General features: G+C 42.4%; 1 protein-coding gene across 1 annotated transcript in view; it reads right to left on the minus strand.

The window, feature by feature from the left end:
- LOC122814914 (probable ATP-dependent RNA helicase DDX43) overlaps nucleotides 1-25,206 on the minus strand; it is a 1,494,383-nt gene that overhangs the window by 636,415 nt on the left and 832,762 nt on the right. Inside the window, exon 10 of the mRNA XM_044087182.1 lies at nucleotides 6,112-6,239. Coding sequence (XP_043943117.1) covers nucleotides 6,112-6,239 — 128 coding nt within the window. The remainder of the gene's footprint in view (nucleotides 1-6,111; nucleotides 6,240-25,206) is intronic.

Consider the following 25,206-nt stretch of genomic DNA (forward strand, 5'->3'; position numbering starts at 1 on the left):
CATCTGAGACGTAGAAGCAGGCTGTCCATGGGGCCGGATGATGGAAGACAGGCCCATCTGCGAGGGAATGGCGGGTGGATCCGTAGCAAAAGCCTGGGGCCTCGAATCCCTCGAGAGGACCCTCTCCACGACGTCAAAGGCTGAAGGTGAACTGCTCTCCCTAGGACCCGAGAGCAGCCCCCTCGGATCACAAGTGTGGATTGGCGCCGAAGCGATCGGACCTGAAAGAGAAGTGTGCTCCGACCGCATCAGAGCCGAAGACACACTCACCCCTCTGGACCCGAGGCTCGGCTCACGGCCCCAAGAGCTCGGATCCGAAAAAGGACCCGACAAACTCGAGGGTACAGCCGGCGAAGTAGTGATCATTATCGGCGCCGACTCCCTGGCTCAGATGCTACCCGGATCCGACTGCTCTGAAACCCGATAATGGATCTGAGAAGGTGCAATGGGAGCAAAGAAAGGGGCAGAGCTCCCCCGCGGAGGGGGGGGGGAGGCAAGAGCACTCCCATTTGCACCTGGAGGAAGCAACACATCATCCGGTCCATGTCCGCATCCGAAAGGCTCCTCTCATTGATCTAGAAGCCGCCGAGGCTGGCCGGGATGACCTCAAAGGTGAGAAACATGGAGAATGGAGCCGAGAGGAGGAAGACCCGGAGACCTTCAAGGGAGAAAGGAGCTGCTTAGCCGAGGGGGCAGAATCGGCCCGCTGCTTGTGGCTCCTATGCCTCTCCCTGTCTCTTTCCTTCTCTCTATGTCTACCTTTTTTTCTGGCATCCCTCTCTCCCTGGGACACAGTGGGAGTTTGAGTCCCGGCCAAGGGAGCAGGAACAGTAGGCTGAACACCTGCGGCTGGTGCCACTGAGGGAGAGGAGGAAGAAGCAGAATCTGCGGGCAAAAGGCCCGAAAGGATCAACTTGGTCCTCCTGTTCCTCAAAGCCCAGGGGTTGAAGGTGGCACAGATCTGGCAGCCTGATGATAAATGAGCCACTCCCAGGCAAATAACGCACTGAGTGTGGCCATCGGCTGGGAACAGTTTATGGCCACACTCAGAGCATTTAGAAAATACGGCCTTAGGGCCTTCGGCCATGACAACTCACACACACACCCTCACACATAGATAAGGGGAAGGATAAGACCAACTGACTACTAAAACAATTTAAGCTAAATAAACTAAGGGTTGATAAATACACACAAACACACACACACAATTTCTTGAGAAAAACAGAGTAAAAAAACCCTATTAAACTACTCATGAAACCACCAGGAGCTCGTCACTCGTGCTTCAAGAAGCCGCGGCAAACAAGATCTGAGGACTGGAGGGAGGTAGCAGGGTATTGTGGGTAAGGGGAGGAGCTTGGATCTCTAGCTTGGAAAGCTGCCGGGTCGGATCAGATACCCACAAGATGCTGATCAAATGAAGTTAACTTCTTCAGATCTTGATTTTCCTCACAAGTGATGTGAAAAATGTATTTACTGTGATACCCAAGATGCAAGGCTTGTAATTTTTTGAAGAAGTTTTAACTTTTCCAAGTTAGAGCACAGTAAGATTATCTTTATTTGTGAAATCATGAGTTTGATTCTAGACAATAACTTTATTTTCTTTGAGGGGGAACATTATCAGCAGACTAGAGGTGTAGCAATGGATGCAGCTTGTGCCCCTGTCTATGCAAACATAGTACTCCTTGGATGGGAAACTTGCCACATCTTCAGCAGCCCCTATTGGGACAAAATACAACTATATTCCAGGTTTTTGGATGACATATTTGTCCTATGGAAGGGTACTGAATATGAGATTTCTGACTTCATACAATACATAGGTGAAACAACTGACTTCTTAGAATTTACCTATAATTATGATTTTACCAGTATTAACTATTTGGATGTACAAATTATTAATGACATGGGTGGATTCTGATCCCGTATATATAGAAAACCTACATTTTGCAGCACATCTACATTATAGGAGTAATCACCCTACTGCTCAAAAAAAAGTACAGTGAAGGGACAGGCAGTGAGGGTTGCTAGAATGACATCCCATTATGATGATTTAGTGTGAATTAAGTAAATTACAGTGCATGTTTGAAGAGAGAGGGTACCCCAAACAGATGATTGAGGAAATCATTTCAGAAGTACAATACAAGTGGGGCACTGACCATCTCCCCTTGTTAGGGGTAGGATTACAAAATAACAATGTGGAAAAAAATTAAGGAAAATGATAAATATAAAAGGGCCTGTGTACTTGAATATAATTCCACAAACAAGGATGTTAGGGGTATTATTAACAAAAACTGGACAATTTTCAAAACTAATCAAGAAATATATAAGAAGTTAGGAGAGGGTCCTAGATTTGTTAATAAGACATAGCACAATATTAAGGGCCTTCTTGAATGCAAGATAGAACCCAGAAAGGTGTACAGCAGGGGCACCAAACCATGTGGAATGTGTAGACAATGTTGCTATATACACAAAGAACAATTTATAGTTCTACACAATAGGCTAAAAAGTAAAATAGTGTTTGTAAATGGGAATTGTTTGACTAAAGGTTATTCAAGCCAATAGCTTCATCAGCCAATAAAATCACATTCTTACTCATGATTGATTCAGAAGTCATTAATACACAATACAACTTAATAACATGAATAAGAAAATAAATATTAAAACTTACTACTAGTTACTCAAGTATAAAAATTAAAAATATAAAACAAGAACAAAGGAGGATTAATGCTTCAGAGCTCGGTCTAATAGAAAGGGTTAGTCTCAGACTAGAGTTGCTATTGGCTTGAATATTTAAGCGACTTGAAGCTATTATGTTTCATTTAAGTCTGAAGAAGCGTCCTTTGTAGACGTGAAAGCACTTACTACTTTCTTTGAATAAAAGTGTTTATTTTACAACTTTCGTGACTGGTTGGCTTCAATTGTTGTGGGGTACCTGCACCTATAATTTTGTTATTGAGACTACTTTTGGGTACTGCAGGTACTTTACCCTTTGAGAACTCTCTTCTTGAACAAAGCCCCAGTTCCAGCTGAAGAAAAGCAACCCCAAACCATGATACTGCTAACCACCATGCTTCACAGTGGGGATTTTGTTCTTTTGGTGATGCAAAGTGCGTTTTGGAATTGTGGCCAGAAAATTCAGTCTTGGTCTCATCAGACCATAAGACATTTTCCCACATGCTTTTGGGAGACCTGATGTATTGTTTTGCAAATTTTAGCTGGGTCTGGATGTTTTTGTGTGTAAGAAAAGGCTTTAATCTTGTAACCCCTCCCCATAGTCCAGGCATATGGAGAATATGGGAGATTGTTGTCACACGTAGTACATAACCAGTACTTGCCAGAAATTCCTGCATCCCTTTCGGTGTTGCTGTAGGTCTCTTGGCAGCCCCCCCCCCCCCCAACTAGTTTTCGTCTAGTCTTTTCATCAATTTTGGACGGACGTCCAGTTCTTTGCAACGTCACTGTTGTCCCACATTTTCTCTACTTTTTTGAGGACTGTCTTCACTGTGTTCCATGGTATATCCAATGCTGTAGAAATTTTTTTGTCCCCTTCTCCTGATACCTTTCAACAATGAGATCCCTTTGATGCTTTGTAAGCTCTCTGTGAGCCATGGCTTTCACCGTAGCAGGCAACTGAGTAAATGTCAGGAAAATCCTACTAGGACAGTTGAACTTTATTTGGGGTTAATCAGAGTCTCTTTAATTGATGGTAGGTGTGTACCCAAGAAGAGTGAATGCTGTAATTAAATCAAAAGGTGCTTCAACAAAGTACTAGTTTAAAGGTGTGCACACATTTATGCAACTAGCTTATTGTAAGTTTTTTATTTTTTATATTTTCTTCCCTAACATATTTGTTTTTCAATGGAATTGTACAGGTTATAGGTCACATTAAAGGAGGGAAAACCTGACATGATTTATTGTGGTCTCATTTTTTTATATTGCAAAATCCTGGCATTTTAACAGGGATGTGTACACTTTATATATCCACTGTATCTAGACTGACCACTGAATGTTTTTGAAAAAGAATTACATTTTTGTGTTTTGTTTTTGGATGGGGGATATTGTGATTTACTGTATGATGTTAAAGAAATTCTGAGACATAGGCAAACTAGGTTTGCACCCATCTTGAATGCAACAGATGAAGGGGAAATTTTGATTCTCGTACCCCTATAGAAAACAGGGGTACTAGAGTTCCAATCAGAGAGCCTTTCAAAATTCCTTTTAGCTGCGACGTGTATGTATATGTTGAATCCATCAAGAATTGGAATCTGTTTAATGATGACTTGAAACGTACTTCAGGTGACCATCCAGTAATTGTTTTTAGTAAGGAGAAAACTACCAAGAAGTTTCTGAAAATAATACATTTTCACAACACATCCACTATGATAATAAAGTAAGTTCAAGTGTGGATATTGTAAATTTGGCAGGTTTATACATGAAGGACCATGTAAAATATTTAAAGGGATTTGACAGGACTCTTACTTGTCCCAATAGGTTCAATTGTGACACCTCTTGGGTGGTTTATCTTGCACCATGTATAGCATGTGATGTGTTTTATGTTGGTAAAACTAACAGAAAATTAAAAGAAAGGATAAAGGAGGACATATATTACATTAAAAAGAATAAATCAACCAACGCTTTGAACAGACACTAGATACAATGTGCTGGGTCTAAGAAGTTTTTTTTTTGGTAACTGATAGGATTGTGAGGACTGATACAAGTGAAGATTTGGATGCGTTGCTTGAATTTAAAGAGTTAGTGTGGTAGTTGTGGCTAAATGCCACAACTCCTCTGGGAATTAATGACAGTATGTCAATTATGAGTGTCTTGAAAATGAAAGCCAACATACTGTATGACTGTTTTTGTAATTATTTTCTGCAACAAAAAAATTTTGAACACTTTAGAAATATAATTGCAAAAATGTAAAAGTGTACGTTTTAACCACATTCTTAAGCACTGTAATTTACGCAATCACTTCATATGTATTTGATTAGGATGTTTATATTATATGTATATCCTTTTATTTTTTGTTCACCTGGATGTTTCAATTGAATGTTTTTATGTAGCATTCATTGACAGTATTTTAAGTCTAAGCATTATTCATGAGGAAGTGTAGTAATTGGTGCAGTGATATATTTAAACTGAAAAGTTGTGTGCGTTTATAACTGATGAACTCCTTGTATTTCAGATGAAAGTGCTAATTTACATTTTTTTTACAACAAATTTTTCAATAAACAGAGCCGATTCTTCCACCTTGACAATCTCATTGTGTACTGTCTAACAATAAGTAAACTGCTAACAGACCCCAAAACCCAGTATCCTGGCCCAAATATACAAACATTTACAATCTAAATGACATTTATCAAAAGTAGAACTGTTCCTCACAGAAAGTTAAAACATTTATAGAACAGCACCCTTAGAAATGCAGTGAGTCTGAGCACATACAGTTTTCTAGCTAAACACAGTTATTTCTCACAGAAAAATACACATTTTCTTCATAAAGTAAAAGTTACTGAAAGGCTTTTTAAAGATTTCATGTCCACCAACAGCTTTACTGGGCCTACCCAAGGGAGTGTTCTCGGCCTGCAAAAAAAAAAAAAAAAATCAAACTTTTTGCACTCCCAACGGTCTTTTTTATGTAGCTCTGACAGTGGGCAGCACATGGAAGTTGCCCTTAGCTTTTGAAAAGTTGCAGTGGGGTAGGACACAAATAGCACAGGCTACTGCAACAATGCTCTGTTTGAACATACATGTCTTCTAAAAGTAAGTTCGCTAATAACAGTTTTCCTGCCTTATAGCTCTGGTAATGCAAAGATATCAGTAAGGTGCATACACTACCCTGTGAATACTCAGAATATCTACCAATGCCAACAAGTGTAAGTGCACCGTACAACACTGCAACTCTGGATTCCAAGAAAGCCATGCACACCAACTCTAGAAATGTCTCTCTCCACTAGGAAGAGTAGTAGTCAATATGAACCCACAATCTGATAATCTACAATTATTCCCAAAACATGGCCACAGTAGGCTTCTTAAAAGAATAAACCTCTCTCTGAAAGGGAAACTATTCTAGTTCACTGTTAAAACATAGAAAAGAAAAAAGAAAACAAAGCATACATAAGTTTTTTTCCAACGAAGATCAGGACTTTATCTTCTGGCTTCATGTCTTCAATAAAATTGAGTGTATACTGTCGCTTTTCTTCTTCTTGAACAACGATAACATGCTGTTCCACAGTATCTACAGCCTAAAATAATTCCATACACAAAAGCATACATTTCTCAGAAAAAATATTCAGACCTTCCAGTGAACGATCAATTATGTACTGTTCTATCTATGCAGCATGCTTGAAGTGCACAATCAAAAAGGGGAAAGGAAAAACAGCAAAACAACATCTTAGCACTTCTTTCTTCAGCAATCTGCATTTTGAGTTTGCCTAAAACTTCAACTAAATTAGAAGATGTTTGTGATAAACAGTCTATCCAGTGTAAAACTCTTCATATCAGAGCTCAGCAGTCATGCACATCTTAAGAAAGCAATGAAAAATCATCTTACTGTACCCCCTTGTGTCAAAACAACTTGACCTCCCCAGGTGTAGACCGCCATGACTCAATCTTTGCTATCAGAGCAATTTGATCATATTTATTTTGCTCTAACTGGACAGCATGTTTATCTATTTATATTGGTTTACCGGGGTAGTGCATTGATCAATAGTGACCAATTTCCGGCTCACCATGGGTGAAATATAAAACATTTCACAAACAAAAAAAAATACAGACATGCAAGCAATAACAGTAGTTTTGGACTAGTTACATAGACAGATACACAAACACTACCACTGCAAAACTGGCTCAGATGGTCCTAGGCCATAAAGACTCCCAAAATACCATGAAGAAAAATCAAGTAAAAACTTTTATTTGTAGTACAAAAGGAATAAGCGCTTTCATCCTGCTTAACAGGACTTCTTCAGATTCAATAATAAAACAGCATTGCAAGTGCTTATATAGATGTAAAAATTTATTAGGAACTTCACCAACTTTTGTGTACAAGACAGGATTAAATCTCGAATAGTTCTGAGAATTTTAAACCAGTCACTTCAGAGAGTCCACCAGGGTACAAGAAAATGTGGTTCATGTAACCAGTGTGGGTTTATTTGTGAGAATTTGAATGTACAGTTGGCCAACATAAATTAGACTAAAATTAAGTTTCAGAAAGGGAACTATAATACACAATGTTGTATATTTAGCCATGTGCCCCAAATCCCTGGCATTTTATGTCGGGAAAACTGAAAGACCTTTAAAGAACAGAATTTACCAGCATATGTATAAAATTAGGAAGAATACAAATAGTGCCTTATAGAGACACTTGCTGAATAACAAAACTTGTCACACCTTTAAATTTGCTATTTTAGAAAAAGTATTTGTTAATCCTAGGGGTGGTAACACTAAGCTCTTTTTAGAAGAGAAAAGTGGTCTGGCAGTTGAGAGGTAATGCCAGTAACCGCCCCCCCCCCCCCAGGTATTAAAGATTACATCCCCATTAAACATATCTTAGAACTTACAGCCGGAGTAATACAACACAACAAAATACTTCCTATAGCACTTTTCAGTACACACGTTTTTAATACACACCTTTTTAAACACTTTTTGCATGTACTTTAATGTGTATTTTAAAATGCAATTGCTAATACATGTTTCTTTTACTGAAAAATAATTATACTACTTTGGTACAAGTTATTTATGTTGTAATATACCCATTTCTTTAAGAAGTTAGAGTTCTTTATACATCACTTCCTTTTACCTCATTTTTACATTGATATAAACATTTGCAATGCTATTTTACTGTTGAATCTGATGAAGTCCTGTTAAGCAGGATGAAAGTGTTTATTCATTTTATACTACAAATAAAAGAAGTTTTTACTTCATTTTTCTTCATGGCATTTTGGGAGTCTTTAGGGCCTAGGACCATCTGAGCCAGTTTTGCACTGGTAATGTTCGTGTATTTGTTGCCTTAACTACTGCACCCAAATTTGGACTTATTTTGTTGTTTTTACTGAGGTTCTGGGCAGGATGGATTCCCTAGACGAGATCCCGTCTTTATTTTTGCCTGTACAACGAAACAAATTTAACAGGCTGAATTCAGAAATACAAATTGTTAAGGGTGAGTTAAATAGACTCAGAGCTTATGAGCAAACCCAGAAGCAGAATACACCTGCCCCTTTGCGTGTGATGTCACCAAGAGGAGCAACAGAGCAAAATGAAACGCGAGAGAGTAATGGAGCCTCGGGAATTATCAGACAATGTTGTTTCACATTTTAAGAGGTTTTCCAACTCTTCTGAGGGTCAAGGGCAAGAGAATGAGGAGTATCTTCGTTGTGGAGCTCAGCCTAAAAGGACTGTTCCAAAGCGTACCTATGCAGCAGTTTCTGGTAATGCAGCACCAACAGGTACTAGTGACATTCAGGTACATATTACAACTAATAATGGACAGTGTGCATTCTGCTAGAGACTTATGTACCTTAAACAATGCCTAACAATATTTTAAAATTGGAATTTATGTTTGGGAAAAGTAGAGACTGCATTTACGCACAAGAACTGTTTACCAACTGATGCTGAGGGTCCCTATTAAATAAACGAAAAGTGGAAATGTCAAACGGCCAAATAAACAAAAAGGTCATTCCTCGAAATTAATATTTTGGGGGGCTGTGCCCCCCCCCGCTAATTATACATACCAACTCAGAGATTGCACTACAGTGAAGAAAGGACAAAATTTCCAGCCCTCACTGTACCTCGATCTTACAATAGGGATATCGAGAAACGGCCTTTTCGTTTATTTGGCCGTTTGACATTTCCATTTTGTGTTTATTTAATAGGTACCCTGATGTTAACAATCAAACTGCTTTTCCTTCTTTAAAGGAAAAGATTTTACACATGGAGAAAAAACTTGGGCACATTAAACGGTTACAAATAGATAATGCATATTTTAATAAATGTATTGAATTTAAGACTGTACCAAATGGAATTAGAATTTTTAAGGAACCTATGGGTTTAGAGTTAAATGAAGAAATAATGAATTTAACTCATTTGACAGTTTTGGATTTGACTACATGCATTTATTAAACACAATGATGCTAAGTTAAATAGACTATTTTCTGAAATTGAGCTTTTAAAATGTTGATATCACCCAGGACTTAATTTTTGATCAATGGAAAGTTTTATCAAAAGCAATTTAGTACTGTTAATAAACACAGTGGTACTTTAAGAGAAAAGAGAAGAAAATTGAAAGGGACATTTCCCAGTATAGTAGAAAGAAAGCCTACATAAGGAAAGAATATAAAATGGAGAATGCTAGTGGTGGGGAAGAGAACATTAATGACCACAGGCAACCTGGGCATTTTGGATGTGATAATTCTCAAAGGAAGTGGCATAACTATGCCCATACCCCAAAAAATTTTCGGTGGGGGGAACAATCAAAGGCACACCCAGACCAAGGAAGTTTATTGGGGCTCAGGTAAGGGAGTGGGCCAGTCCCAATATCAAGGGGGAGTACATCAAAGCTTATTACCCCAAGAACAACGAGGTAGTTTTTAGCTAGAAAAATGTTAACATTTTCAACTACACAGGTTATGAAGTGACAAAGGATTATTTCTCCATTATCTAAAGGGCTGAAATATATACCTACTACATATTTTGATTTAGGAGACACATTGACTGAGACAAAACTTTTTATTAGAAAACAAAACCTGGCCATTCAATTTAAAGATAAGGTCCAGCAGATTCAGGCATCTACTATTAAGAAAAAGAGCACATACAACCCTCCCTTACACCCTTCTTTACAAACCTTTGACACGCTATCACAGCGGACATATACAAGGCTTATGAAGCTACAAAAGGGAAAAAGAGAAAAGTATAAAACTTGAGTAAATTTGAAAGGGAGATTTTTCAGAAACTAAGTCAAGACACAGATATAAAGGCTATGAAACCCAACAAGGGAGGGGGTACTGTGCTGTACAACCAAACAGATTACTTAGGCTCATAGGTTGGTACTAGGCTATCGGCCCTAGGGTCTATACAAGCCTGCCATAACATTTCCATGGATATTTCTTCCCACGATATTTACTTCCCTGGACCTCTGTCTAGCAGGGTGACTGACGTGATCCCTGGGGTGAATTTCCCATCTCCCATCCAGTCGTAAAGGTTCCTTTTGAAGAGGGCCAAGGAGGCACTGAAGAAGGCTATTAAGCTGAAACCGGTTTGCTGCTTATGGATTTTTTGGGTTTGCCACAATAAAAATATTCAAATATTTATCTTTAAACTTCTCCTTGTGCTGGATTTCTTTCTTTTGGAATAACAAAACTTGTCACACCTTTAAATTTGTTATTTTAGAAAAGGTATTTGTTAATCCTAGGGATGGTAAACTAAGCTCTGTTTAGAAGAGAAAGAAGTGGTCTGGCAGTTGAGGCTTAATGTCAGTAACCCCCCGGTATTAATGATTATATCCCCCTTAAACCTATCTTAGAACTTAGAGCCTGAGTGATACAACATAACCAAATCCTTCATATAGCACTTTTTAGTACACACATTTTTAATACACACCTTTTTAAACGCACTTTTTATAGGTTCATAGGTTGGTACTAGGCTATCGGCCCTAGGGCTTATACAAGCCTAGCCATAACAATTCCATGAATATTTCTTACCACAATATTTACTTCCCTGGACCAGTGTCTAGCAGGGCGACTGACATGATCCCCAGGGTGAATTTCCTACCTTCCATCCAATCAAGTTCCTTTTGAAGAGGACCAAGGAGGCGCTCTGCTTGACATGTATGGGCAGGAGTCTCTGGGTCAGGAACCTATCCCTCCAGCATGTTTTGTTCATTGTGATGACAAGGTTTAGAACCCTGGAGCGTGTGGCTCTGAGGGATTGGGATTTTTTTTTTTTTTTTTTAAGTGGAGCATGTCCAACAGCTCAGGGTTTGACATGGCCTTGCATGTTAAGCAGAGATCTCCTCTGAGTAGACATATGCCACAGAGTAAAGCCAGAGTGTTTTTTTTTTTTTTTAGATGATCAGCATAGGGCAACTGCTTTAGGCCTGTGATTCTTTTAGTGAGGTATTTCTGTGGCCTTACCAGCTGTTGCAGATGTCTTGTGAGGTACATACCAAATGGGGTGTTGTACTCTATAATGGGTCATATGAGGGATGAGTACAGTGGGACAATGACCTCCTTTTTTCGGGATGAAAAACCCTTAGTGATAAGGTGTGTCACATAAAAGGATTTCCTGACTGTTGTGGCGATGTGGTTATCGAAGGCGAGACCACTGACAACCTGTGTCCCTCAGTCTCTCATCACACTTTCGATGTTTAGTGTACTGCCACCTATGTGGTAATTCATGGGTACATGTTTTTTCCCCAAAGGGGATAATTAGAAGTTATGTACCTACCATAACGTTCCATGTTAGCTGTCTTCTCTCGCCTTCTTTCTTGCTGGATGGGTTCGGAGCCGATCCTCGGCTCCGACTCGGCACTTGCTAAGCTCGAGAGTCACTTTTACCAGCTCGAGGCAGCCCGATATCCCATGATGCAAGGCGGTGATTACCCAGATCTCGTTTGGTATCTAGAGGAAAAAACTGCCCGCAAACTTTCCACCACGGAAAGAAGAACCACTAACCTGAGAAGACTGTAAGGGGAACCCAGGTAATAAAGGTCCAGAGCTAACTGGTGTCCAAGGGAGAACACTCTCCCAGAAAAAAAGGAAAAACAAGGTCTGTCCAGGCTAGGGGGACAGGAGGGAGGGACGCAAGAAAGAAGGCGAGAGAAGACTACTAACATGGAACGTTATGGTAGGTACATAACTTCTAAATGTTAAGTTGTCAATCTCGCCTTCATTCTTGCTGGATGGGACCGCGTCCCTAGCACCTCTATCCTGGGTGGCTCAATGGAACAGACTCTTGAGAACTGTGGAACCAAAACTTGCCCTGTTCCTGGAGGCCAAATCCAATTTGTATTGAGAAACAAAGGTATGAGGAGTGGCCCAAGTGGCTGCTGCACAAATAGTGTCTAAGGGTAGTCTAGCCTGAAAAGCTGTAGATGTGCCTTGACCTCTAGTAGAATGTGCTTTAGGTTTTGAGATCAGTTGTTTGCCCCTAAGCTGATAAATGTCAGAAATGGTGGAAGACAGCCATCTGGATAAGGTTACTTTAGAAACAGGAAAACCTTTCTTATTTTCAGCATAAGAAAGAAAAAGCTGATCAGATCTTCTAAATTGCTTTGTTCTGTCCAAGTAATATCTGAGTTGGCGATGAACATCTAGGCAATGCAAACTTTGTTCTGCCCTGTTAGAATGATTGGGAAAAAATACAGGAAGGTCAATGGATTGATTTAAATTTGTTTTAGAAGCAACCTTGGGCAAAAATGATGGATTGGTTCTTAAGGATACTCTATCCTTGTGGAAGACCAAGTAAGGGGGACGAACACAGAGAGCATGTAGTTCAGACACTCTCCTAGCCGAAGTAATAGCAACTAGAAAGAGTGTCTTCCAAGAAAGAAATTTTAATGAGCATGTAGCAGCCGGTTCGAAAGGGGGAAGTATCAAGGATGCCAGCACTAAATTTAGGTCCCACTGTGGTGGAGGATCTCTAACAGGGGGTTTAAGTAGGAACACCCCTCTGAGAAAGGCTTTACAAAGTTTGAGAGACATAATATTCTGGTCTGCAAATCCGACATAGAAATTAGAGATTGCTGCCAACTGGACTTTAACTGTGGAAGAAGAAGAACCGGAGTGAAAAATTTCAGCTAGAAAGTCCAAGACTGACTGAATAGGGGCAGTAAAAGGGTCTATGTTCTTAGACTTTGCCCAAAAGGAGAAACGTTTCCATTTGCTTGAGTAAATCCTCCTGGTAGAGGACTTTAGAGAAGCTACTATGATATCTCTAACGGGGTTAGAGATCATAGGAAGCCTGGCTAAGGAAGGAAGTGGAGCAACCAAGCGGTGAGGTTGAGGGAACGAATGGACTGGTGCAGTTGACCCGACTGGTGGGTCAGAAGATCTGGAACTGGGTCCAGATGCCAAGGCTGCACCAAGAGGTGGCGATGAAGGAACGGGAACCAAATTTGTCGAGGCCAGTAAGGGGCAATGAGAATCATTTTGGCTCTCAAGATGGTAGCTTTCTGGAGTACTTGAGGTATTAACGGAAAGGGGGGAAAGGCATAAAGAAGTCCCCGGGGCCAATTCTGGGTAAGAGTGTCTCTGGGGGGATGGCCCGGAAGTGGAAAGCGAGAGAAGAAGTCTGGGCATTTGCTGTTTTGGGGTGCAGCAAAAAGGTCGCAGCATGGGCGGCCCCACTTCTGAAAAATCTCTTCCACTATAGATTGAGAGACCACTTGTGAGGCATGAGTATAGCTCTGCTCAATCTGTCCGCTATTATGTTGGTTTTCCCGGGGATATGCGTTGCTACCAGAAACCGATGAGAGGAGATCGCCCATTGCCAAAGTCTGAGAGCTTCTCGACACAAGGGATAGGACTTGGTCCCGCCCTGCTTGTTGATGTACCACACCACGGACATGTTGTCCGTGTGAACTGCAATAGTTCATAAGGGAAGAAAGTCGTTGAGGGCTTGCAACGTTAAAAGCACTGCTCTCATCTCTAGGACAATTATGTGCAGGTGGTATTCGAATGGTTGCCACGTGCCATGCACCATCCTGCCCTGATAATGCCCCCCCCCACCCGATCAGGGAGGCATCCGAAGTGACCGTGGCTACCGGGGCTGGGGAGACAAATGGTCTGCCCTGATGGACTAGGGGAGAAGAAGTCCACCAGGATAGATGGCTCTTGCAGGTCTGTGTCACCAGGATCTTGTGACGCATGGGAAGCTGCTGGAAGGACCATTGGGTAAACAACATCCATTGTAGGAGACGCATGTAAAAACGGGCCAGAGGAAGAAGAGTGATGGTGGCTGCCATAAGGCCCAACACTTTCAGGACCAACCTGGCTTGTACCTTTTTGCTGGATAAGATGATCCGAACATGGTTTTGGATATCTAGGATTCTTTGACGTGTTAAGTTTGCTGACATCCGTGTAGTGTCTAGATCTGCGCCTATAAAGGTAATAGATTGGCAGGGCGATAAGGAAGACTTTTCGAAGTTGACTGAAATTCCTAACTGACCGCAGAGATGTAGAGTATAATCTCTGGCTTGGAGAAGTTGATGCCTGGTGGTGGCTGAGAGGAGCCAGTCATCTAGATACGGAAACACCTGGAATCCTTGACGTCTCAGGTGAGCCGTGACCGCTGCCATGCATTTGGTGAACACTCTGGGGGCTGTAGTGAGACCAAAGGGCAGGGCTCTGAATTGAAAATGACTGGTCCCCAGCCGAAAGCGGAGAAACCTTCTGGAGCGTCTGTGGATTTTTATGTGATAGTACGCATCTTGAAGGTCTATGGAGCACATCCAGTTGTTTTTGCCCATTTGCTGTTTTGGGGTGCAGCAAAAAGGTCGCAGCATGGGCGGCCCCACTTCTGAAAAATCTCTTCTACTATAGATTGAGAGACCACTTGTGAGGCAGAAGTGTGACCATCCGAAATCTTGCCTTTTTGACAGACTTGTTCAGTCTGCTGAGGTCTAATATTGGTCTCCAGTCTCCCGTCTTTTTGGGAACCAAAAAGAACCTTGAGTAGATTCCGGACTCTAAATGATCTGTTGGAACTGGCCGGATGGCCCTTTTTTCTAGAAGCTTCGAAACCTCTAGCTTTGCAATTTCCCTTAGACCGGGTGGAACGTCTGGAAGGGAACCTTTTTGAGGGAAGGGGCTTCTCTCGAAAGGAATCTTGTAACCCTCGGATATGATCGACTGTACCCATTTGTCGAGAGAGGGAAAGCCAGACTTCTGGGTACAGCGACAATCTCCCCCCTACTGCCTCCAAGGGTGGGCAGTCGGGCAACATCTCAAGGATGCTGGAAGGGCTTGTCAGAGAGAGGCTCTCTGCTGCCCTGGTTCTGCGGACCCCCTCTGCCCCTAGGGCGGCGCCTATTGTTATTACCCCCTCTGCCTCTGGGGGTAAACTGACCACGTGCGTCAGGCGTGACTTCCTGAGATTTTCGGAACCACATTTTCCCTCCCTTCTGACCTTTGGGGTAAGGTCTAGAAGGGGTGGAGAAACGGACTCCTACGGCAGAAAGTCTTGCCCGCACCTGGTTAGTGTCCTTTACCTGAGGTCCAAACAAAGTTGTGCCAAAGGGAGAATTTGTGAAGGACGCCTTAAAGGGGTCTGCAAAATTGCAAAGCCGCATCCAGGACTGACGTCCGAGAGCCACTCCTGTGCCTGCGGCTCTACTCGCCCCATCGGCTGCATAAGAAATGAGCCACATGGAGGAGTTAGTTATGGAATTTAGGATTCCCAGCTGAGAGGCAATCTTCTCTTGAGCCCCAGTAGCTGACGGATCCTGTACTACCTCACCCAATTCTTTGAGGATATCTCTTTGAAGTCGGGTGAAGTGACATAAATAATTCAGCGAACGCATAGAAAATGTCGCGGAGGAAAACATCCGCTTACCATACCTGTCCATTGTCCTAGATTCTTTGTTAGGAGGATGGACTGGTACGGAAGGATCTGCAAGTTCCTTTTTGGTGGCGGCTGCCACCACCATGGCATCAACCGGGACACCTTTTGTGAGAAACTGTTTCTCAGTGGGGGCAGTGATAAATTTAGAAGGCCTCCTGGGGACTGGTTCCACAGAATCAGGAGATGCCCACGCCTTTCGAGCTATCACGTCCATGAGGGGGTCGAAAGGCGGAGACACCCAGGAGGTGGAGGGTCGAGATCCAAAAGCCTCCAAGTATACCGACTCATCCTCGGAGGGATTAATGGAGGGCCAAGTTTCCTCTCTGTTTCAGGAGTTCAAGGATGTCTGAAAAGGAGACATCCTCAGAGGGGGATCTTGGGGACCCCTCCGACTCATCTAAGTCGGTATCTGATGTCGTAGACTCAGGGGAGTCTAAGTGCTTCCTCTTGCAGGTCCTCTTACACGGGGGCTCTCCTGAAGGATCAGGAGAAACCTCGGAAGAGGAAGTTCTTCCCAATGGGGAAACCTGGGGCGATGGATCTCTGGGTCCGGGAGCAAGAGAGTGGGAAGAGACATCTACAGGCACAGTAGAGGGAGGAGCTAAAGGAACCGACTGCTGACTAAGCTCGGGGGCTAGCAAACTCCTCATCACCTCGAAGGCTCCCCTCCCAGGGAGGACCGAGAGCCCCCACTCCGAAGAAACAGGGATCCCCGGCCCCACAGAAAAGGAAGGCTCCGAAGCAGATGTCGGCACAGAGCTCACCAAGGCCGAAGCTCCGAGAGGGAGAACGGGGTCGGACAAGGGTCTGATGCCACTCGCCCCCCGGAACCGACCAGGGAAGCCCGACGACCGGATCCCTCCAAGGACAGTCTCAAGGAGGAGATAGGAGTCGAAGACAACGGAGCCGAAAGGGGTGGTATCGGCTCCGAAGCAGCAACAGTCACGGTACCAATAATCTCCAGCTCCGAGCTCTGTAGGAGAGTCGAAGGAGGAATTTCTGGAGGGTGTAGAATAGCGGTCGTCTGCTGAGACGGGCTATGGAGCATCTGGGCCAGTGCCTGTGATTTTAGTAGTCTACTCACCACTCTCTCCAAGTCATGGTCTGAGAGTCTGGAAGACCTTGATGATCGGCTCCGATGGCTCCGCTCCAAAAGTAAGGGGGAGGCCGGAGCAGAGTGGATAGACTCCAGCGAAGGAAATCTAGATCTCTTCTTCGACGGAGCCATCGGAGCCGACGAACCTTCGGTTCCAGTTGGAGCCGACAACTTGTCGGCTCCGAGCTGGGTTAGAGATGTGTCGGCTCCAGCCGGAGCAGACACATGCTTCGAAGCTAGGCTATCGGCTCCAGCCGGAGCCAACACAGGTGCCGAAGCCAGGGTATCGGTGCTGATTGGCGCCGGTACTGAACTTTCCAAGAAGGAAGGATCGGCTCCGGACGGAGCCGATGTCAACTCTGGTGGAGTCGGAACCAAGGCCACAGACTTGGACACCGAAGTCTGGGTCTTGGATGGTTTTGAGGGCTTCCCAGAGTCGACCTTAACCGGGGAGCTCTCAGGCTTGAGAAGACCCCTTAGGATCAGTTTGTTTCTACGTTCCTGCAGGACTCTCTGGCTGAAAGAATGGCAAATAGCACAGGAGTCCTGCAGGTGTATGGATCCCAGGCAATAAATACAAGAAGTGTGACCGTCTGTCAGAGACATCTTCTGACAGCACGAGTCACACTTCTTAAAACCTGAGACCCTAGTGTCTTTAGACATGACTGAGTTCTGAACACAAACGCACACACACTCAGTCCTTAAAAACACTAACTAAAACAAAGACACAGACACACCTAACAAAAATCCTGACAGGAAAAAGTTTGGGAGGTTAAGGCCTGAGGCCTGACTAACAGACAAAAAGATAAGGGATCGAGAAAACTAATGGGAATAGGGTCCAAGTGAATCGAGGAACTAACCAACTATAAAAGGGAAAAAATTTAGATACTGGGCTAGCTAAATCTCTTGAAAAAGAGTAATTAAATTCACTTACCAGGAGCTGGCAAAAAAGGTGACCTCATGAGCGAAGCGGCAAATGAGATCTGGGTAATCACCGCCTTGCATCATGGGATATAGGGCTGCCTCGAGCTGGTAAAAGTGACTCTCGAGCTTAGCAAGTGCCGAGTCGGAGCCGAGGATCGGCTCCGAACCCATCCAGCAAGAATGAAGGCGAGATTGACAACTTAACATCTATACATTTCTTGGCATGAAGCTTGAGCCCATGGCTCTGGCACCAAGCATCTGTTTCTGTGAGGCCTTTTTATAGAATATGCACATCATTTGGGGATTCAATAATGGCTCGCAGTTTGCAGTCATCTGCAAACTTGGTTAGCCAGAGTCCCTTAGTGTTGGCCTGTACTTCATAGCAGTAGATGCCAAACAACAGCGGTCCTAGGACTGAACCCTGAGGTACTTCAATTGTCACTTGTCTGGAGCTGGATTTGGAGTCGGCTACTTTTACAGTCTGGGTTCTGTCAGTAAGCCAGTTGGCAACCCATCGAGCGATGTGGGGATTTATGCCCAGCTCAGTAAGTTTATCTATGATTCCAGTGTGGGGGATGGTGTTGAAGGCCTTGGCGAGGTCCAGATAGGCTGTGTGGACCTCTATACCCTCGTGCATAGCTCTGGAGACTGATGCAAAGAAGTCAATCAAGTTCAGGAGACAAGATCGGCCCTTCACGAACACAAACTGGGGAGGGGGGTCCAGCGTTTGAAGGTTGCAAATGTCTTTGTTTATAAGTTCCATGCCCTTGCAGATCAGGCTAGTCAGACTGACGGGATGGTAGTTCCCGGGATACAAGGTAGATCTCCCCTTGTGGAGTGGGATAACTGTAGCTGTGCGCCACTCAGTGGGCACAAAGCCTGAGGTGAAGCTTTGATTAAACATGACACTTAGGTGAGGTGCCAGTTCATTTTGTAGTTCATGAAGTACACAGCCCAGGATGTCATCTGGTCCCATGGATGCTGTAGTCTTAGCTTTGGAGCGTGTGGTTTCTACCTGTGGGGCCGTGATTACTGGAATTTGGCAATCTTTTGGTATTGAGATGGGCCCTTTAGGAAATGAGAGGTGGGTGAAGATGGTAATAAATCGATCTGCCAGGATATTGGCAAGATCCTTGGGATCAGTATATTTAATGCCATTCTGTTGTAGCTCAGAGCAGATCTGAGCATTGCCATTTAGATTCTTGACATAACTTTAGAATGCCTTGGGGATGTCTTTGGAATCTTTGGCAATTTTATTTTCGTAACAAGCTTTGGAGGATTTTATGAGGGATCTCAGCTTCTTACAGAGGCTGGTAAGGGAGTTTTTTGCATCCTGGGATTTTCCTCTTTTCTACAACAGTTTCTTCCCTCTGTTGTATAGTTTATGGCAGGGGACCACCAGATTGGCTTCTTTTTTGGGGGAGAGTGTCTTGGTGACTTGAGTGCATGCTTTATGTGGCGGATCCTGGCACCAGACAGGCAGCTGACTGTAATTTTCTCCTTTTTCAGCCTGGTGAGTGGGACATCAGTGTGCCTAACTATAGAGTCACCTATGACAAAAATGTTGGGTAAATTGTCTTAAGTGCTGTTGTTGGGTGGTACACTGGAGTTGTGAGCTATGTGTCACTTTGGTTGTGACTGGTATTTGTTTGTGTTTCAGCTTTGGAGGTTCTTCTTGCTTGGGCAGGTTAATGTTAAGGGCCTCCACTTATGTGGGTGCTGATGGTGTGGGTTATGCGGCTATGTGTTACTTGAGGTGTAGTGCAGGTGTTAACCTTCTCCTCTTGACTGTCTAGCACAATCTTGGCTGGAGAGAGCTTTGCTTCCAGTTTGGCTATGTAAGTGCATCTCTCACAGGTTGCAGTGTTGGGTGGTAGGAGGAGAGGGTTGTCTTTGTACATGAGGCAGTTGGCTGCATTGACCCAGTATGCCCAGACTCACCAGGTGGACAGGAGAAATCACCAGAAGCTGAAAAAAAAATGGTTACCATTCCCACTGGTAAGCAGCAGGACTTCCCTATACCACAGCAAGGTTTGGATAGCTCTGAAAAAAGAAAAAGTCTTGAAACCAGCAAAGCCTGGGATCTGGACTATACTAGCTATTGAAACGAGCAAACAAGATAGTATTTTTGTTTTTTGTTTAAAACAGGCTAAACAATGCAATAGTACAGTAAATAAACACAGAAAAGGCTAACACACTTGTGTGTGTAGCACTAAACAGTAAATGCAATTAAAACTCTACAAAATTAGCAATTTAAAACGTTTTAAATGAAGCAAGGCAAGTGCACAACTGAAAAATGATTAGGCAGTAATACAGTACAATAAGTAGCTAGACTACATATACAGAAAAGTCTATATATACAGAAAAGCAGCTAAAACACACAATTCAGATGCAGTGCAACTTACAGCACTTGAGTTGTAGCAATATTAAGGCAAATACAGTTTTAATAAATGCACTAAAATATACTCTATTTCCAAAATGTTTGAGAAGCACAGTCAGAACAGAAGGAGATTCAGGCAATTTTTTTTTTTTTTTTTTTTTTTTTTTTTAGGAAAGGGTGAAAGAAGGAACAGAAGAAAAGAAACTAAGTGGGTTGGCCTTCTCAGATGTTCTCTTTGTATTAGGTAGAATGAACTAATGTTACTAGACTGGGAGGAGTGTCCCAGATCAAATTTACAGTAGGGGCGGGAAACGTACAGTTGTGTACACTTACCATAAATGTAGATGTTAGAGTGTATTCACTGTTGCAGTCATTACATTTGGGTAATCTGCTGTCACAAGGAGCTCCAGCACCTTATGATCACGGGTAGCTTAGCGTTTGAATTGTACTCATCTTATTTGTTTTTTAATGAAAGAAAACTGTAAATGTGAATATTTACCAACTAAGTTTCTTGTTGCAAGGAGCAACAGCACCTTAACTTCACATTTAGATGTATCTGTAGTATTTTCACTGTGATTTCTTGGTGTAGTACTAAAGTAAAAGGAAGAACTATTGCCTGAAAGTGTACCAATTGTTGTCCACAGTATCCTGGATTCCTGTTTTCCTGCTTTGTGAATTATTGCTTTGTGTATGTCTACGCTGCACTGTTGTTAACTACTGTTATTCTGCATTACTTTATGCTTAGGTGTAAACACTGCTGTGTTCTTAGCTAGCTGTGTGTGTAAGACACTCATACAATGGAAATTGATGCTAGGTATACTGTCTCTGCCTACCTGTATTACTTTTTTCTCTCTACCTATGGTATTTTTGTCTCTGGTTCTTTTCCTGAATTACTTGCTCATAACTAATCTCCCTCCTCTCTGTTTTTATAGCCCTAGTGGATTTTCCCTGCGGTTTTCTCCTGGCCACAGTACAGGCAACACAGGTTTGAGAACCTTAACAGATACCCTGCAATTCTATCGGTCCGGAAGCCACCACTTTAAGCTTAAAATAATACCACTGAAGTATGTGTCCCAGTAAATAACTACTACATAAGCTAATCTTTTAATTAATGCTAGACTTTATAAGCACAGGAATTTAGTGTTTTTTTTTTTTTTTTTTTTTGCTAGTCGCCAGGAAAAGCAGACGCCAGCAGCTCCTATCCTTTCTCTTTCCTCATACTGTTTCTGTGTATATTCTCCTGTTCTGTACTTTACCCTTCCCTAAATTCATTTCTAGCCTCACTCAATTACATTTCCTAGTGCACCTACCCTATTTTACTGTCTTCAGACTCTTGCATATTAATTTTTTTTTTAATTTTTTTGCCCTGCTTTTAGCTGCTAGTAATACCTCTCTCCCCTCTCTATTGTAGCTTATTTTAACCATACAACACTGTTTGCTTCAAGTAAATCCACTTGTGTAGCTCGAGGCCAGTGTCCTTTTGTAAGCTTACTTCTGCTCATATTTTCTTATTTTATTTCTGATGACTATACCTTTAGAAACTTTATATCCTTATCTCTCAAGCTAGTTTTTCACTATCTTTTTCTGATTGTTTCTATGACGTCATCTTGACCAGGGTGCTAGCCCCGCTACACTCGGGCTCACTTCACTCCCCTACCCCCATTCCTACACACCCCCATTACAATTACCTTTATATCCAACTATCCCTCCCCTTCCTGTCCCACTAGCCACTACAATTCCACTTCCTGCCTATTGCCATAACCACAACAAAAACTTGTGAAAAAAGATAAATCCAATAAAACGATAGTCAGTGACCACCAACTGAAACAATAGTCCAACCAGCGTAGTGCGAAGCAGTTTATTTTAAAAGTCAAAAACAGTAAAAACCAATACGACATATGGTTTGCCATAACCACCTTACTAATCTGTCAATCTTGTCAACACCACTTCCTCTATTCCACTGACTGTCTCTCTACCTACTTCTATCTGACCATACTTTATTCCAACATGTATTATTTTCTATTATACCATGATCCCCCCAAAACGTGCATGCTGATTGGCCAGCGTGCCCGTTGTAAATCGAGTTATACTAATGGAAAAAGGTCCGGTCGCCCGGACTTTTTTCCATTAGTAAACTCGTTTTTTTAAAACACTGTCTCGCTATGTTAAATGGGTTTAACATAGTGAGACAGCTTTAAAATAAGCAACGGAGATCTCCGTTGCTTATTTTAAAGCTGTCTCATGTTAAACCCATTTAACATAGCTTAGTGTTTTAAAACAACGGAGAAAGCAAGATCTCCGTTGCTTTTTAAGCTATGTTAAATGAGTTTAACATAGCGAGACAGTTAAAATAAGCAACGGAGATGTCCGTTGCTTATTTTAAAACTGTCTCGCTATGTTAAACTCATTTAACATAGCGAACTAAAAAGCAACGGAGATCTTGCTTTCTCCGTTGCTTTGCTCAACTCTGATGTACTGCGCAGGCGCCAGTACATCAGAACTGCCGGATGCCAGACATCTGTGGAAGGGCAGTAAACAGGCATTATACTATGCCATTATTTAAGAAAAGTAATAGTTTCTTTTCTTAAATAATGTCATAGATAATAATAACCACTCCTGGGTGTGGGTAATGCTAAATTTACCCACGGTTGGCTTTGTTTGGTCCCTCGGGCTTCGCCCTTGGGACCAAACCATGCCAACCGTGGGTAAATTTAGCATTACCCACACCCAGGCGTGGGTTATTGCTATAATATCTTGTACACTACTCATTCTATCTCCACCTCTTATCACTCCAATCTCTCTGACCCACTCCTATGTTCACCAACGTCTCACTCATACAACATATATCCAACTACTTCATCTTTTACCATCTCCCCTAATCTCTACTACCTCTACCTCAAGTCTATATAAACTATCCATAATACAGGTTTTTAAACCTTCCCACAAAGATAAGTCAAAACTATACAAACTCCATCTAGCATCTACTACACACTGTCCTCCCTAAAAACCTACTTTGTTCTGGAGATATCCATCCCAACCCAGGCCCCTCTTCTCTACCCAAAACTACCTCTACACTACCCCCCCATCTTACTCCTCTAACAATCACCAACCACAGTCACAACAATCATCTCCATCCAAATACTTTTTACTCGTTGAATATTCACAGTCTAGCAAATAAAGTCACTGAGCTGCACTCATGGATAGCTCAATACTCTTCACATCCTCTCCCTATCTGAAACCTGGCTAAAGCCACAAATCTCAAATTGTGAAATACTCCCACCAGGTTATAATATCTTCCGATCTGATAGACCTGTAAAAACAAAAGGTGGTGGCGTAGCCATCCTCTACTCAAACATTCTTAACCTCTCACCATACCCTTCCCCAATTCCTGACTTACTCCCAACTGAAATCATCATCCTTAACTGCCATATCTGAATCCCCACAAAAAACATGCAATTGCCTCTATCTACCTTCCTCCTGGTAACAATCTTCCCATTCTTGAAAACATCCTATCCTGGTTCTCCCACAACATACCATATGAGAGACTTATCCTTGGTGATGTCAACATTGATTAGTCCAAACTCACAACTGACCCCCCCCCCCCCAACTCAGTATCCACCTACACTGCTTCCACCAACTTAAAACATCTCCCACTCGCTTCCATAAAAATTCCACTTCCAGCTCCATCATAGACTGGATCCTTACCAATTCCCCCCACCAATTCCACAATCCCACCACTTTACCTGACTCCCTCAGTGATCATCTCCCTACCACCATCTTAAGACACTACTCCCATATTCCTAAACCCCACATTATCAAAGACTTTCAATTCATCCCGATTTAACTCCATTCCCCATAACATACATTTGTCCATTCTAAAACACCTCCCCCTAAACGATGCTGTAAGCACTTTCAATAGCATCTTCATGAATACTCAAAACTCCATAGCTCCCTCCAGGAGGATCAGAGTAAAATTAAACCATGCTCCCTGGCTCTCCAAAGAGACTAGGTCCCTTATGAAACAGAGATCATGCTTGGAAAACCTGGACTAAAACTAAACCACCTTTTCTTCAAAAATACAGACAACTGAGGAACCTTGCAAAAAAACATACAACTAATGACAAAAAGTTATACTATAGCTCTCCTCGAAAATTTTGGTCAACTCTCAACATCCTCTATCCTGGAAAGCCCTCTAATCCCTCCCCATAACCTAACTCTTCCTCTCAGGAAACAGCTACCATCCTGAATATAACACCATCTCTTCCATACAAAAACTGGTAACCTCTAAGCCAAACTCTACTTCGACACCCACCTCTCCAAGTCCCACTAACAGAACTTTGTTTTCTATTGAGCCAGTTCCCATTACTTACATCAAATCTCTACTACTCAAGATAAAACCTTGTTCTCCTTCCACTGACAATATCTCCTACATTCCTCAAACTTGCTGCTGACTCAATTGTCTATCCTATATCTATACTAATTAATCGATCTATTCTGGAATCAACTGTCCCCACCCTTTGGAAATCTTTCTTCACTATCCCTCTTCATACAGGTGGAAACTCCACTGACCCCTCAAACTACCGACCCATTGCCATTCTGACCCCCCTCTCCAAGATATTAGAAAAATGTATTCACTCACAGCTTCTCAATCACCTCCTCACACACCACTTACCCTACCCAACATGGAATTCATCCTCACCACAGCACCACCACTGCCCTCCTCGCCTTCACTCATATTATTGTAGAGGCCATAGACAACAATAAACTAATTTCCTGTCTCTTCCTAGCTCTCTCCAAAGCCTTCGATACTGTCTCTCATCATCTACTACTATCCAAACTCGCTAATCTCAACCCATCCCCCTCCACACTTGCCTGGTTTAATAGTTACAAAACCAGCAAGCAGATCCAGCAAGAAATCCGATGGTGGAAAAGTAATCATCCGACTCCACGGCAATGTGAACACAAGAAGTTTTAATACATCCACATCAAGTACAAACAGTAAGGATTGAGCGCTTTCGTCTCCACCCTGGAGACCTCTTCAGAATCAATTAAAACAAGAAAAGGCACTACTTTTATATACACATTAATGAAATAATTAATCACAATTTAATCACAATTACATTAATCACAATTGAAGCAAATGAACTATTAAAATATCTGAAGCCCTTAAGGGTGTAGCGTGGTATGTTACAAATGGTTTCAAAAACACACATCTACTATGTTCTTGTGTATTAATTCAAAGTATATGGTGAAAAGA

The sequence above is a fragment of the Protopterus annectens genome, chromosome 1.part1, assembly GCF_019279795.1.
Source record: "Protopterus annectens isolate FY-2018-M chromosome 1.part1, PAN1.0, whole genome shotgun sequence".
NCBI classification, from domain to species: domain Eukaryota; kingdom Metazoa; phylum Chordata; order Ceratodontiformes; family Protopteridae; genus Protopterus; species Protopterus annectens.